A 16,213-nucleotide genomic window follows, 5' to 3' on the forward strand; every position below is an offset into this window, starting at 1 on the left:
ACCTCACTGTGCCCGCCGTCACAAGACCATTGCAGCACATGAATGGTGCATCTTATACCCATGCCTGGAGTAAAAATTTCCTCTTCATGCAGGCTGTGTACGGGATCAGTACGAAATCCCACTGGACGGGATCCTGGCGGTTGGAATACCGACACCGGAATCCCGACCAGCACAATCGGCACAGTACGCTTGGCACACTAATTCATTTATTCTCCCTCTATGGGTGTCGTGGACACCTACGGAGGGAGAATATGTCGGGATTGTGCCGGTCGGGATTCCGGTGATGGTATTCCGACCGCCGGGTTTCCATCTGGCGGGATCTTGACCGCTTCCCCTGTGTACAATGAGTGGGCTTACAGCTCTGCAGGCACTTTTAAAGAGAAGTCAGAATATAACTGACACCACAAGCCACTCTACTTTGCAACTTCCCCATCTGTGAATTTTGACAAGGGTTTCCGATTTCATTGACTTTATATGTATTTCCACATGATACGAAGCAGATGTATACTTTCAAGTTGCTGACTGTCAGGATCCCAGAGATCAGGGTACTGACGGCGGAATCCCAACAGCTGGCAATGCCGGCAGCTAGAATACCGGCCAAACAGGACTATTCCCACTCGTGGGTGTCCATGACACTCATAGAGTGGGAATAGAATCTGTGGCACGTGCAACAAGCCACCAAGCGCAGCAGGGCTCTTTCCGCTCGCCCCGCTGCCAGCATACTGGCGGCTGGGATTCCGTTGTCGGTATACTGACTGCTGGCATCCTGGCCGCTGGTAAATTATACCAAACCCGCAACAGATATGTCATCCATGGTACATATATATGCGAATACAGTAGCTTTGCTCACAGGAAATAATGTAACTGGATTCAGTTCATTGGCATCCAGTTATTAGTATAAGAGCTGTATCTATCAGGTCAGCGGCATTTGCTGCTGCACGAGTGGTATGGACCTGTTGTTTGACTCTCGCAGTGAATTTATATCCACCATAGTTTCTCACTGGAGTTGTGACATTAAACAGATTTGACTTTTTAGTGTTGGTGGCTGGAATATGTGTGTATCTGTTATCAGTGGTGCAAGTAGAAATATTTTCTTAGTGGTACTGAGTATGCCGAAAAATGGGTGTGGTCACGTGTTATGAGGGGCATGACCACATGACACCAGGGGGAGTGGCTACATCACACTAGGGGTGTGGCCAAATAGCATAGTCCCTTTTCTTTGCACTCTGGAGGCAAGGCTAGAAATATATAGTACTGCCTTCTGTATAATAGAAATATATTGTAATGCCCCTAATTTAATAAAATGTACATAGTAATGCCCCCATTATAACAGGAATATATACTGTAATAGTGCCACCGGTATAATAGAAATATATAGTAGTGTCACACATTACAATATAAATATATAGCAATGCCCCCATAATAACAGACATATATATGTAGTGTCCACATTACAATATAAATATATAGTAATGCCCCATATTAATAAAAATATATAGTAGTGTCCACATTACTATAGAAATATATAATAATGCCCCCATAATAATATAAATATATAGTAGTGTCCCACATTACATTAGAAATATATAATAATGCCCCCATAATAATATAAATATATAGTAGTGTCCCACATTACATTAGAAATATATAATAATGCCCCATAATAATAAAAAATATATAGTAGTGTCCACATTACAATAGAAATAAATAGTGATTTCTCCAGTATAATAGAAATATATAGTAATGCTCCCAATTTAATAACAATATATCGTAATGCCCCCATTATAACAAGAATATATACTGTAGTAATACCCTTGGTATAATAGAAATATATAGTAGTCTACATTACAATAGAAATATATAGTAATGCCCCATAATAATAGACATATATAGTAGTGTCCCACATTACAATAGAAATATATACTGTAGTAATGGCCCCATAATAATAGAAATATATAGTAATGTCCATATTATATTAGAAATTAATTACCCCACACAGTGAAGCCAGAGACTTGCCCAGCAGCCCAGCCTGTGAAGAACAAAAGCCACTAAGTGCCAATGCGTCACTCGAGCCGAGTGAAGGGAAACAGGTGAACACTGCAGGAAAAGGCAACCAGCCCAGTCTCCAGGCTCCTCTCTTTGCACCAGCCGCAACCATCAAGAGAGAAAGCGTGATGTGATTTCATGACATCACCGTCACACTCCCAGTAGCCCTGACAAAGTTGGATACGCCATCATGCTACCGACTACCAAGGTCTTGTTGCTCGGCAGCGCGTTATAATTGTGGTAATGGCAGACACGGGTGTAAAGTGTGCAGTGGCTGGTACTGCGTACCTGCTGCCAGATTCTTAAGGGTACTCCATACCTGAGCGTACCTGCATACTTGCACCACTGCTGTTAGTGTAATCAGAGAATGATACTGGTCAGCAGCAGGCTACCAAATTTAGATAATGCTCAATATTGATAGTGTTGATTTTAGTGATTCATTCTTAGGCATATTTTTCATTTTGTTACCACAAATACCAATAATGGTTCAACTTTCCAATTGTTATTGAAATCTATGTGAATAACACATTTTATTATACTGAGGAGCCTAATTCAGCATGGATCGTTAATCTGAGAAATTGCCGTTGTCTGTGAGTAGAAAGGCGCCGCCCTGACAGGAAGAAAAAATGCCCCGTGCAAATTTGCGAATGCATTGAAGATCACTATACACTCGCAAATGCATATGCAAATCTCGGAGCATCAAAGAACCTTTGCTGTCTGATCAAATGTGAGTAGGTCTGAGGCTGCCACTAATCTGCGACTGAGACAGGCTGGAAGTGGTCTACGCTGATGTCAGAGACCCTCCCCAAAAACACCTGGGCACGTCTGCGTTTTTCTGACACACCCAGAAAACAGCATGTTTCCGCCCAGAAACGCCGGCTTCCTGTCAGTCAAACAGCGAATGCATTGCATTTACGATCTGTTGCTATTACCCCACGCATATGCGCAGTCGTTTTATAATCGCTTCATTTGCAAATTCTCTAATTGGTGATCCATGCTGAATTAGGCCCCAAGTGCTGTGGTTTTTTTTTGCATATTTGGTTATATATTCTCACCTTAACACCATCCCCCTTTTCAGAATGTTACTGCGAATACAATGGCAGAATATATGGATACAATGAAACAGTCTACACAAGATATGCTGGCTATGGACAGTGCTTACGTGCAGTATGTGGCCGCAATGGTACAGTTATCATAACGTATTACACTTGTCAATCTGAGACAACCACTACAACTGAAAGTATAACAACAAAATTAACTTCTACAACCAGCACAATTACCTCTACTGAACCTACTACTACTACTACTACTACTACTACTACTACTACTGCTGCTACTACTACTATGTGTGTATGCTACTTTAGAGGACACCAATACAAACCAGGTATGTGACATTGTGTAAATTAGAAAATATCTGTAAAATACAGTATTTTATATTCATTTTTTGGTTGTTTATAGGGCTGAATTTATTATTGACAACACAGAGAACTTATATATAGAGAAAACGGGTACACCTCCCATATACTTGGTTTTGAATAGAGATATTGTACACCATTAAAGCCCTTTTATTAACAAATGTCTATAATGTTTATACTGCTTTTCTTGTTTGATAATGTCCTTTCCACTACCTTAAAATATAATCTTCTCTTGACTGTCAAAACTGTTGTAGACCATTTACTTACCTGCTATATCTGTCCATATTGCCCTTGGGCATAAATACAATTTGCAAAGCAAGGTGCACTGTGTGTAGGGATGTATGGGAAAAGTCCAATTCAGCCATTGTACAGTATGAACGTCTATATATTAGTAATCATGGTTATCACAAGGTTATAATGTAATCAGTAATATATCCCCTTGTTCACAGTTAAGATCTCCACGCACAAAATCTGAGACCCACCTGCTGACCTGTCAATGATTAGAGCAAGTGAATTCCAACAATGGGGGTCATTCTGACCCGATCGCACGTTGCAGTTTATTGCAGCAGTGCGATCGGGTCAGTACTGCGCATGCGCCGGTGCATGCCAGATGTCCGAAGGCCGTCGTTGCCTAGCAATCACCTCTGCCTGATTGACAAACAGAGGCGGTCGCTGGGCGGGAGGGGACACATTCCAGCCAACACAGTAGTGGCCAGACCGTTGGGGGGGTGAGCTGCAGTGGCTGCGTGACATCACACGCAGCCACTGCGACCCGGGCAGCGAAGAGGTTCTCCTGGCCAGCTGCAGGAACTGTGCGATGCCATTTCTGCGGGGGGGAGCGGGGGGGGTCACTGACGTGGGGCGGAATAGCCCTGTGCTGGGCGTCCCCGCGCATGTCTAAGTACCTGATCGTAGCTGTGCTAAATTTAGCACAGCTTCGATCAGCTCGGAATGACCCCCAATATTGCTTATGTTGCCTAATTTAGATGGGATGTAACATATTCCTTGACCATGCTAGGTCACACACAATGGATGAGCTACGGTGTTTTTACACTGGCAAGAGGAACTTACTGTCATGTAGACAAGCTTTGGTAATTTCCTGGATTAATAGACAGTTTGTATAAAAAGTTATAATTATGTAAACCGTATATCACTTTAAGAGAGCACATTCAAATATAGAAAGCAATATAAATGTATGTTTAATGATATTAATAACAGCTTCACTTATAAATATAAAATATAAACCACAAATCTAAAAAAGACATTCCCTTATTAAAAAAAAATAAAAAAAAAATAATAATAATAATAATAATAATCCAGGTGACTGCTAATGCCAGTAATAGAACCTAAAAAAGTCCAGGTGACTTCACAGTTAAAAATGAAAGTGCTGAACAGTTGAATCCAGAGCAACTGGCAATCCATAGTCACTTATGGATTGAATGACATTCACAGTAAATGTAGTAGAATATAGCCAAACTTGTATGGCTAAAGGTAATGATGTGGATAATATCAGTACCTAGGCTACACTATGATCAACATACCCCTTTAAGGTCTTGTGAAGAAGCAGCAAAAATGATGAAGATACCCGAAAACCAAGTCCTTACCCCTATTGGGGACCAACACTGTCGGTTGTCTGCAGAGCTTCCAACTGTCAGGAGAGAGGGAGAGCACAGTCAAGGTGACCAGTTTGTGTTATGCTCAACCTCCCCCCCAATTACAAATGTTATGAACAATAGCAGGGAAATCAGCTGATATACTCCTTACTCCAGCCTAGACACAGCATTGATAGTGCAGTTTGACTCATTGGCATGACTGGAGATGGGGAAGGAGAGTGTAGCTCTTCTATAAAGTTTCTAAGCAGTGGGCAAGTAGCAAAAACAGACCATTCTGGGGGTCCTCTGGGGAGTCTGTAAATGAGACTCTTACGCATTTCTCTGCCCAACATTGGTGGCAGTTTCTGGGATGTAGGTAACCTTCCCTGTCTGACATCATAATTAATCATCAGTCAGCGAATAGCAGCTTGATTACATTAATCCACATAATTAAATGCACCTGAAAACAGTTGATACATATCACAAAAGGAGATCATCAGGTAACGCTATTTAGATTAAAAATTACCAGTTTGTCTATATTAAATTTTCTTTCATCGTCCAGTAGGGGGCACAGGAATGCTGACGCTGGGTATAGGCTGGCTTGGAGGAGGCAGGGACCAAAAGGGTTACTGTTAACTACCCAGCAGGCCATGCCTCCCCTAGGGTGTCTCCAAAAAATTTTTTTTCCAGAAATCTCCTGCTCCCCTGAGTTTTTCCATTCCTTTTGTTCCCAAAAGTAAGTATACGAAATTTGAGCTTCGTAGGTGCAAGGAAATGTTTGCCCTTAGGGACCAAAAGTTTCGAAAATTCGGCTACTTTCCAGTATTTCCTCCCTATTTTGAATTTTTTGGGGGGAACTTTGGCCAGACTCATAATAATTTTAAACTGTTATTATTCATTGGTAACAGTACCCTAAAAGTAAAAATTACAATTTCCACCTTCCTTGATGGTCCGAACAGTGGCTGGATGGATGGGGCATATGTACGATTAGAAAGGCTACTAAATAAGAAAGTATTTTTCCTAGCATTCCGTCACCACGTTTTCGAACTACTCGAATGCGCCGTATGGAAGTCTGTCTTTGGAGAATCAATGAATCCCGATAACACTGAATTTAAGGAATTTCAAGGGCAATGGCATACGCTGAAAAATTACACTGATCAGTTCAAGACATTGCAAATAAAAAAACGGAGACTGAAATCCTTGCAAGATGAAACTGTTTTATGGCTACGCCACAATTGGGTCCACCAGTTTCAGCACCTTCCGGTACCTAGTCCCAGGTCAGTCTTATCCTTTTCCTCCCTCACAGGTGGAACCACCATGGGTTAATGCGCTGACTCAGTCGGTCCAAGGCCTGTCACAGGTTTCGTCCTCCATGCAGCAACTTCTAGGCAGGGAGAAACGTCCCAGGAGGGCGCATACTTTTAGTGGAACTGCTACCCCTCTTTCAGAGGGGGGTTCAGACTCAGAGTCAGACGATTTAGACTACGAAAGCGGGTTTGCAGACTCTGATCTGGATGCAGCTTCTAGTCTGGAAGACTCTCTCTCCATAGTGGAAGTAGAGGCACTTGTCAAACAAGTCAGACTGATACTTGATATTGACCACGGAGATACGGCTCCAACTGCCACGACGCCTATTTTCAAGAAACCTAAAAAGGATTCCTCATAGTTTCCCTCCTCAGTGCAGCTAGAGGACTTGCTAGAGGCAGCTTGGGCTAAACCTGATAAACAGTTTCAGCTCTCAAAGAGGTTGCAGTCTTTTTATCTTTTCCCATCTAAAGAGAGGTCCAAGTGGGAAACCCCACCCCTTGTGGACGCACATGTGGCATGTCTCGTGAGATCCTCGGCTCTGCCGATTCCGGACACCTCCTTCCTTAACAACTCCATCGATTGCAAATTAGATACTTGTGTAAAGATGGCCTATACTCACGCAGGAGCGATAACCAGACCTGCTTTTGCTTCGGCATGGGTTACTAAAACAATCTCGTGCTGGACTGACCAGCTTCAACAAGGCCTCTCCTCTAATGTTAGTAGCAAGCAATTGTTGGGGCTCATTGGGAATATCCAGAAGGCAAATATTTACCTGGCGGAAGCGGCTTTTGATACGGCCACCCTTACGTCTAAGGTTTTGGCTTCCACTGTGGCTGCCAGACGATCATTATGGCTGCATTCTTGGAGGGCAGATGCCTCTTTCAAGAAAGCTCTAGAAGCTTTACCTTATGCAGCGGATACCCTTTTTGGACAAGAGCTCTACAACATTGTTACATCACTGGATACTGCTAAAATGGCTTTTCTGCAGTCAGCAACAGCGGCTAAACCTAAAGCTTCCTTTTGTCCCTTTCGGGGGCAAGGAAGAGCGAAGGGCCAAACCTCTTCTTGATACCAATCCCAAGCCAAGAATACTAAGCCTCGCAAGCAACCTTGAGCTACCAGACGCTCGGCTACCAAACTGGCCAACAAATCTGCAGCGTGACGGGGTGGGCCCCCCTCTGGAACATTACAATGGACGCTTGGGTCAGAGACGTAGTCATTCACGGATACGCCTTGACATCCTAGCGTTGTCCTCTAAGACGGTTTTTCACCACGGGGCTTTCGAGGGATCCTGGAGAGGCAACGGCTCTACAGGAGTCAGTTGGCTCCCTTCTTGCCTCCAACATGATCGTTCCGGTACCAGCAGCACAGGAAGGACACGGTATCTACACGTCACTTTTTCTAGTTCCTATCGGCCAATACTCAACCTCAAATGGTTGAACCTCTTTCTCAGGGTTCCCAAGTTTAGAATGGAATCCCTCAGGACAATACTTCTCACACTGCAACCGGGGGACTTTCTGTCTCACCGGACACCCAGGATGCATATTTGCATATCCCAATCTGTCCAAGTCATCAACAGTTTCTTCGTTTTGCAGTCAAAACCAACCATTTTCAATTCCGCGCCCTGCCTTTTGGCCTTTCCAAGGCTCCAAGAGTCTTCACCAAAGTGATGGCAGTGATGGCGGCTTATCTCAAACGCAAAGGCGTTCGAATTCTGCCTTATCTGGATGACCTCCTGCTTCTGGGTCATTCACAAGAGGAGCTCACAAGTCACCTTCGGTTGATGGTGGACTTTTTACAGTCTCATGGCTGGAAAATCAACTGGAAGAAATCATCTCTAACACCGTCTTAAACAAACCTGCATATAGGCGCGTTTCTAGATTCCAGTGTGCAGCGGGTGATTCTCCACGAGACAAGATCACGGTCATTCAGTCCAGAATTTGGTCACAACTACATCATCGCACTGTTTCAGTACATGTATGAGAGTACTGTGCTTGATGGTAGTAGCATTCGATATGGTAGAGTACGCCCAATTCCACTTGCATCCTCTACAATTGGAAATTCTTCAGAAATGGAATGGGTCTCCTCTTTGCATCGGGTCAGAGACCATAGTTCTCACTCCGGATGTTCGCCTATCGTTAACATGGTGGCTCCTGCAATCCAATCTCGACAGGGTTCGCCCCTTTTGGATTCAAGACTGGACTGTGGTCACAACAGATGCCAGTCTTCGAGGATGGGGAGCAGTCTTGGAAACACATGCATTCCAAGACTCTTCATGAAAGCGGACTTCCCATCAATGTACTCAAATTGAGGGCAATCCTGAATGTTCTATGTGCAACTCAGCCACTTCTGCACTGTCATCCGGCGAAGGTCCAGTCGGACAATGCAACGGCGGGCGCATATATCAATCGACAGGGTGGCACTCGCAATCGAGGAGCCATGCGAGACGTATCCAAGATATTCCTGTAGGCAGAAAGAAATCTTCCGGCACTGTCAGCGGTATTCATACCAGGGGTGCTCAACTGGGAAGCGGACTTCCTAAATCGACAAGACATTCACTCAGGAGAGTGGATGCTCCATCCGGAGGTGTTCGACCAGTTGGTAAACCGATGGGGAATGCCAGGAATAGATCTCATGGCGTCCCGCCACAACAACCAAGTCCGAAGGTTTGACTCATGCACAAGGGATCCACAGGCATTCATAGTGGATGCTGTGACGGCTCTTGCCGCCTAGTGTCTTTCCACTGATCTCCCTTATTCTTCGGTTACTCCGGAAGTTCAAAAAGGAAGGAGGCACAGTGATTCTGGTAGTTCCAGATTGGCCATGTCGCCCATGGTATACGGACCTACTCAATCTGTCCATCGATAGTCCATGGCATCTTCCTCTCCATCAAGACCTTCTATCACAAGGGCCCTGCATTCATCCCCATCCAGACCATTTAGCTTTAACGGCGTGGCTCTTGAGACATCCATCCTACGGAGGAAAGGTTTTTCAAACCGGGTTATCAAGACTATGCTTCAAGCTAGGAAGTCATCATCTGCTAGAGTCTCCCATCAAATTTGGAGGATTTATTTTTCCTGGTGCGCAGGAAAGCAGTTCAACCCACGCTGTTTCAGATTGCCTCAGCTGTTGGCTTTTCTATAGTCTGGCCTGGACCTGGGCCTACGGTTATCATCCTTGAAGGTTCAAGTTTTAGCCTTGTCGGTACTCTTTCAGAAACAACTGGCGGTTATCCCGGAGGTCAGGACTTTCCTCCAGGGGTTACTTCATGTTCAGCCGCCGTTTGTGCCTCCAGTGGTGCCCTAGGATCTTTCCTTGGTATTAAAAGCTCTTCAAAGGGCTCCTTTTGAGCCCATGGACAAGACAGATCTTTGTTGGGTCAGTTTGAAAACCTTATTCCTTTTGGCCATATCCTCGGCTCATCGGGTTTCCGATCTCAGTGCTTTGTCATGGTGCCCCCCTTTCCTAGTCTTTCACTCCGACAGGGCAGTGCTCCACACTAGGGCTGGTTTCCTGCCCAAAGTGGTTTCCAGTTTCCACATTAATCAGGAGATTGTGGTCCCTGTATTGTCCTCTGCTTCTCCGGAAGAGGCTTCCTTGGATGTTGTCCGAGCTCTCCATCTCCATGTGGAAGCGAGACAGATATTAGGTGCTCGGATTCCCTGTTTGTGTTGTTGGACGTCCATAGACGGGGATGCCCAGCATCCAAACAAACCTTAGCTAGATGGCTTTGGTTGACAATTCACCATGCCTATGTGGCGGCGAATCTTCCTGTCCTTTCAGGGGTGAAGCCCCCTTCCACACGGGCTGTGGATGCGTCCTGATCAGCCTATGTTGGTGCTATGGTGGAGCAGTTTTGTAAAGCGGCTACGTGGTCTTCTACCCAGACATTTATCAAATTCTATGCGTTTGACACCTCCGCGTCGGATGACACAGCCTTTGGGCGAAGGGTCTTTGGCGCAGTCCAGGAGCATCCCCGATCAAGTGGGGACAGCTTTAGGACGTCCCAGCGTTAGCACTCCTGTGCCCCCTAGTGGACGAAGAAAGAAAATAGGATTTATGTCTTACCTTGGTAAATTCTTTTCGAGTCCATAGGGGGCACAGGATGCCCTCCTTGACGCTCCTGTCCTGCGGGATTGAATTCCTGTGTAGTGGTGTGCGACCTTCCGGCTTCACAGTGGCCTTCTGTATGTGTGGTGTCTGTGACTTTCTTCCTTCCTCTGTATGCCGCTCCTGCCTTAGGCTTGCTAACAATACTGGCGGGCCTGGCGTCGGGTGTGGGGTATAGCGGACGGGGAGGAAAGGCCTTCTGGGTACTTAAAAGTAACCCTTTTGGTGCCTGCCTGCTCCCAGCCAGCCCATACCCAGCGTTAGCACTCCTGTGCCACCTATGGACTCGAAGAAAAGGATTTACCAAGGTAAGACATAAATCCTAATTTCTGTATATAGGATAAAAATATACATAAGAAAAATATTCTCCAGAGAGAATATATCTTTGTTTTTCTCTTTCATGCATAACCATTAAATATACAAATATACCATTTCAACATTTCCAGTAAAATTCATGTCTTATAAATATTTCAGTAATATTACTATAACGTTATTATAAAATAAATTAATACACTAAACCGTGACTAAAACATTTGTGTACAAAACTTTTCAATATTTGATATCAAACAGATTAAAACATGTCATAGTATGACATGCTGTAACATTGCATAGCACAACATAGCATAGCATGGCAGGGCATGGCAAGTACTACTCTCCTTCATATTCAGTAAGTACATACAGTATATTAAGAATTTAAAATGATTGGGTAATCATTTATGGTTATGCGGGTCACATACCAAGTTGTAACTGCAAAACAATCTCTAATTAAAATTAAAATATAATTTTTCCATACGTTAAAAAAAAATTGTGTGCATCTTTCTTTTTGAATGGATGATTCCACCCAATCCATGTGGAATATATAGTACAATTTAGTCCAAAACATAGACATGGTTGTGATTGAATCCACATACAGTATGTAATAGAGTTTTGTTGGCAGCTACAGATATTGCCAAGAGAAATGTATGGCCTCCCAATGAAGCCGCAATACCATGAGGCAATATACCAAATATAGCCCATTCTTCAGTCACCAGAAAGTAACTTGCCAAATGGATATTAGTAAAACCCCATTTTTTTCCAGAAATGTTTAATGATTGGACTACCACATAGACAGTGAAAGCGATCCGGGGAAATATAGGCCCTATGCAATCTTTTTTAAAACATTTCCACGTACTTTAAGGCAGGTTGTAACCTGGATGTGATTTTTAGGGCATTAAGCAAATAATTCAGTGAAATTTGAGGAAATCTTTATCTCCATTTGCTTAATCCAGTCATAAGGACATTATAGTCCAAATAAGTCCTAAAAAAAAGTATAATAAGATGATATTGCTTTAAGAGGTGGAGTGCAGAGAAAAAAAAATGTATCTAGAACATTAGGACAGTGCCTGAACTGCCATACAAGTATAATGTGGTGCTTGAATGAATGCTACATTTTGGGAAATTAATCCCAGAAAGGCTTCTCTGGCCTGTGTCAAGGTCATTGGTTTTCTTGTCTGTCTGGTAATGAGTTGGCCGACCTTGGATAGGCCCATTCTTTTCCATAAGGTGAAAGGAAATGCAGCTTTTCTTCCCTGAAAGTTTGTATTATCAAGGAAGGGTAAATGTACCAATATATGCATGCACTTTAGTTGCAGCTGGTATTCACTCCATAGAACTCTAGACACGGTCATACTAGTCGTACCATCCATGCCATGATTCCTACGCATCACAGGATGGATGAGCGTGGCTACAGCTGTATGTAACAAGCTTAATCCTTTGGAAGCTATACCACTAAATAAGTTTTCTCTTACGTCCTAGAGGATGCTGGGGACTCCGTAAGGACCGTGGGGTATAGATAGGCTCCGCAGGAGACACGGGCACTATAAAGACTTTAGATGGGTGTGCACTGGCTCCTCCCTCTATGCCCCTCCTCCAGACCTCAGTTAGATCCTGTGCCCAGAGGAGACTGGGTGCACTGCAGGGGAGCTCTACTGAGTTTCTCTGTAAAAGACTTTTGTTAGGTTTTTTTATTTTTAGGGAGCACTGCTGGCAACAGGCTCCCTGCATCGTGGGACTGAGGAGAGAGAAGCAGACCTACTTAAATGATAGGCTCTGCTTCTTAGGCTACTGGACACCACTAGCTCCAGAGGGTCGGAACGCAGGTCTCACCCTCGCCGTTCGTCCCGGAGCCGCGCCACCGTCCTCCTCACAGAGCCGGAAGATAGAAGCCGGGTGAGTATGAGAAGAACAAACACTTCAAATGCGGCTGAAGACTTCAGATCTTCAATGAGGTAACACGCAGCGCCATTGCTCCCGCATTTACACACACACTGGTGGCACTGTATGGGTGCAGGGCGCAGGGGGGGGGGGGCGCCCTGGGCAGCAATTATGAAACCTCTAGGGAACTGGCATAGATATATACTGCGGAGGCTGTATATTGCAAAACCCCCCGCCAGTATAAGGATTTGAGCGGGACCGAAGCCCGCCATTGAGGGGGGCGGAGCTTGATCCCTCAGCACTAACCAGCGCCATTTTCTCCACAGCACACTGCAGAGAAGCTGGCTCCCCGGACTCTCCCCTGCTGAACACATGTACAGAGGGCAAAAAAGAGGGGGGGGGGGGCACATTTATTTGGCGCAGTGAGTATATTTATATAAAAGCGCTGTACTGACTGGGATTTTATTCCAGTGTCCGGTGGCGCTGGTAGTGTGCTGGCATACTCTCTCTCTGTTTCTCCAAAGGGCCTTATTGGGGGACTGTCTCCATATATATATATATATATATATATCCCTGAGTGTGTGGGGGTGTCGGTACATGTGTGTCGGCATGTCTGAAGCGGAAGGCTCATCTAAAGAGGAGGTAGAGCAGATGATTGTGGTGTCTCCGTCGCCGACGCCGACACCTGATTGGTTGGATATGTGGAATGTTTTAAATGCAAATGTGTCTTTATTACATAAGAGAATGGACAAAGCATTCCAAGAGTCCAGAGAAAAAATAGGGAGTCAATCCATGGCTTTGGCTGTATCACAGGGCCCTCCAGGGTCTCAGAAACGTCCCCTGTCCCAAGAAGCAGACACTGATACCGACACGGATTCTGACTCCAGTGTCGACTACAATGATGCGAGGTTACACCCAAGGGTGGCCAAAAGTATTCATTATATGATTATTGCAGTAAAAGATGTTTTGCATATCACAGATGACCCCTCTGTCCCTGACACGAGGGTATGCATGTTTAAGGAAAAGAAGCCTGAGGTAACCTTTCCTCCATCTCATGAACTGAACGCGTTATTTGAAAAGGCTTGGGAAGCTCCAGACAAGAAACTGCAGATTCCCAAGAGAATTCTTATGGTGTATCCTTTCCCCGCACAGGACAGGTTACGGTGGGAATCCTCTCCCAGGGTGGACAAGGCTTTGACGCGCTTGTCCAAAAAGGTGGCGCTGCCGTCTCCAGACACGGCAGCCCTCAAGGATCCTGCTGATCGCAGACAGGAAACTACCTTAAAATCAATTTATGCACATACAGGTGCCTTGCTCAGACCGGCAATAGCGTCGGCTTGGGTATGTAGCGCAGTAGCAGCATGGGCAGATAACTTGTCATCTGACATTGATACCCTAGATAGGGATAGCATTTTATTGACCTTGGGTCACATTAAAGACGCAGCCTTATATAGGAGAGACGCTGCGAGAGACGTTGGGCTGATAGGTTCAAGAGCCAACGCCATGGCAATTTCTGCTAGGCGAGCCCTGTGGACCCGCCAATGGACGGATGATGCCGACTCAAAGAGACATATGGAAGTTTTGCCTTACAAGGGTGAGGTTTTATTTGGGGAGGGTCTGGCGGACCTGGTTTCCACAGCTACCGTGGGTAAATCTACTTTTTTACCTTATGTTCCCCCACAGCAAAAGAAAACACCACAATATCAGATGCAGTCCTTTCAGTTGCATAAGTACAGAAGAGGTCGGGGCTCTTCCTTCCTCGCCAGAGGTAAAGGTAGAGGGAAAAGAATGCCTGCTACGGCTAGTTCCCAGGAGCAGAAGTCCTCCCCGGCTTCTACTAAATCCACTGCATGACGCTGGGGCTCCTCTGCGGGAGTCCGCGCCGGTGGGGGCACGTCTTCGACTCTTCAGCCAGGTCTGGGTTCTGTCAGACGTGGATCCTTGGGCGATGGAAATTGTATCCCAAGGCTACAAGCTGGAATTCGAAGAGGTGCCTCCTCGCCGATTTTTCAAATCGGCTTTACCAGCTTCTCCCCCAGAGAGGGGAATAGTTTTAGCTGCAATTCAAAAACTGTGTCAACAGCAAGTGATTATCAAGGTTCCCCTAGTCCAAAGGGGAAGGGGTACTATTCAACTCTGTTTGTGGTCCCGAAACCGGATGGCTCGGTCAGACCCATTCTGAATCTAAAATCCCTAAATCTGTACTTGAAAAAGTTCAAATTTAAGATAAAATCGCTTCGGGCAGTTATCTCCAGCCTGGAATGGGGGGATTTTATGGTGTCTCTAGACATAAAGGATGCATACCTTCATGTCCCCATATATCCCCCTCATCAGGTGTACCTGAGATTCGCTGTATAGGACTGTCATTACCAGTTTCAGACGTTGCCGTTTGGGCTTTCCACGGCCCCGAGGATTTTCACCAAGGTAATGGCGGAAATGATGGTGCTCCTGCGCAGGCAGGAAATCACAATTATCCCGTACTTGGATGATCTCCTGATAAAAGCAAGAGCGAGAGATCAGTTGCTGAAAAGCGTGTCGCTCTCCCTGAGAGTGCTGCAGCAGCATGGCTGGATTCTAAATCTACCAAAGTCACAGTTGATTCCAACAACTCGGCTATCTTTCTTAGGCATGATTCTGGACACGGAACAGAAGAGGGTTTTTCTCCCAATGGAAAAAGCCCAGGAACTCCAGAACATGGTCAGGGACCTGCTAAAACCAAAAAGAGTGTCAGTCCATCAATGCACTGGGAAAAATGGTGGCGACCTACGAGGCCATCCCCTTCGGCAGGTTCCATGCGAGGACGTTTCAGTGGGACCTTCTGGACAAGTGGTCGGGGTCCCATCTACAAATACATCAGAAAATAAGCCTGTCCCCCAGGGCCAGGGTGTCTCTCCTGTGGTGGCTACAGAGTACTCACCTTCTCGAGGGTCGCAGGTTTGGCATTCAAGACTGGGTTCTGGTGACCACGGACGCGAGCCTCAGAGGACGGGGAGCAGTCACACAAGGAAGACATTTTCAGGGACTATGGTCAAGCCAGGAGGCTTGTCTACACATCAACGTACTGGAATTGAGGGCCATATACAACAGCCTACGACAAGCGGTGAATCTTCTTCGCGGCCTACCGGTGCTGATTCAATCAGACAACGTCACAGCCGTGGCTCATGTAAACCGCCAAGGCGGGACAAGGAGCAGAGTGGCAATGGCGGAAGCAACCAGGATTCTTCACTGGGCGGAAAATCACGTAAGCGCTCTGTCAGGAGTCTTCATTCTGGGAGTGGACAACTGGGAAGCAGACTTCCTCAGTAGACACAATCTCCATCCAGGAGAGTGGGGACTTCATCAAGAAGTTTTTGCAGAGATAACAAGTCGTTGGGGACTTCCTCAATTAGACATGATGGCGTCACGCCTCAACAAGAAGCTTCGGAGATATTGTGCCAGGTCAAGGGACCCTCAGGCAGTGGCGGTAGACGCCCTCGTGACACCATGGGTGTTCCAGTCGGTCTCTGTGTTCCGTCCTCTTCCTCTCATCTCAAAAATATTGAGAATAAT

General features: G+C 45.5%; 1 protein-coding gene across 1 annotated transcript in view; it reads left to right on the top strand.

Moving 5' to 3' along the window:
* LOC134969044 (mucin-2-like) overlaps positions 1-16,213 on the top strand; it is a 695,488-nt gene that overhangs the window by 282,483 nt on the left and 396,792 nt on the right. The window contains exon 28 of the mRNA XM_063944753.1: positions 3,125-3,430. Within this exon, the coding sequence (XP_063800823.1) occupies positions 3,125-3,430 (306 nt within the window). The remainder of the gene's footprint in view (positions 1-3,124; positions 3,431-16,213) is intronic.

This window comes from Pseudophryne corroboree, chromosome 11 (genome assembly GCF_028390025.1).
Source record: "Pseudophryne corroboree isolate aPseCor3 chromosome 11, aPseCor3.hap2, whole genome shotgun sequence".
Taxonomy (NCBI): Eukaryota; Metazoa; Chordata; class Amphibia; order Anura; family Myobatrachidae; genus Pseudophryne; species Pseudophryne corroboree.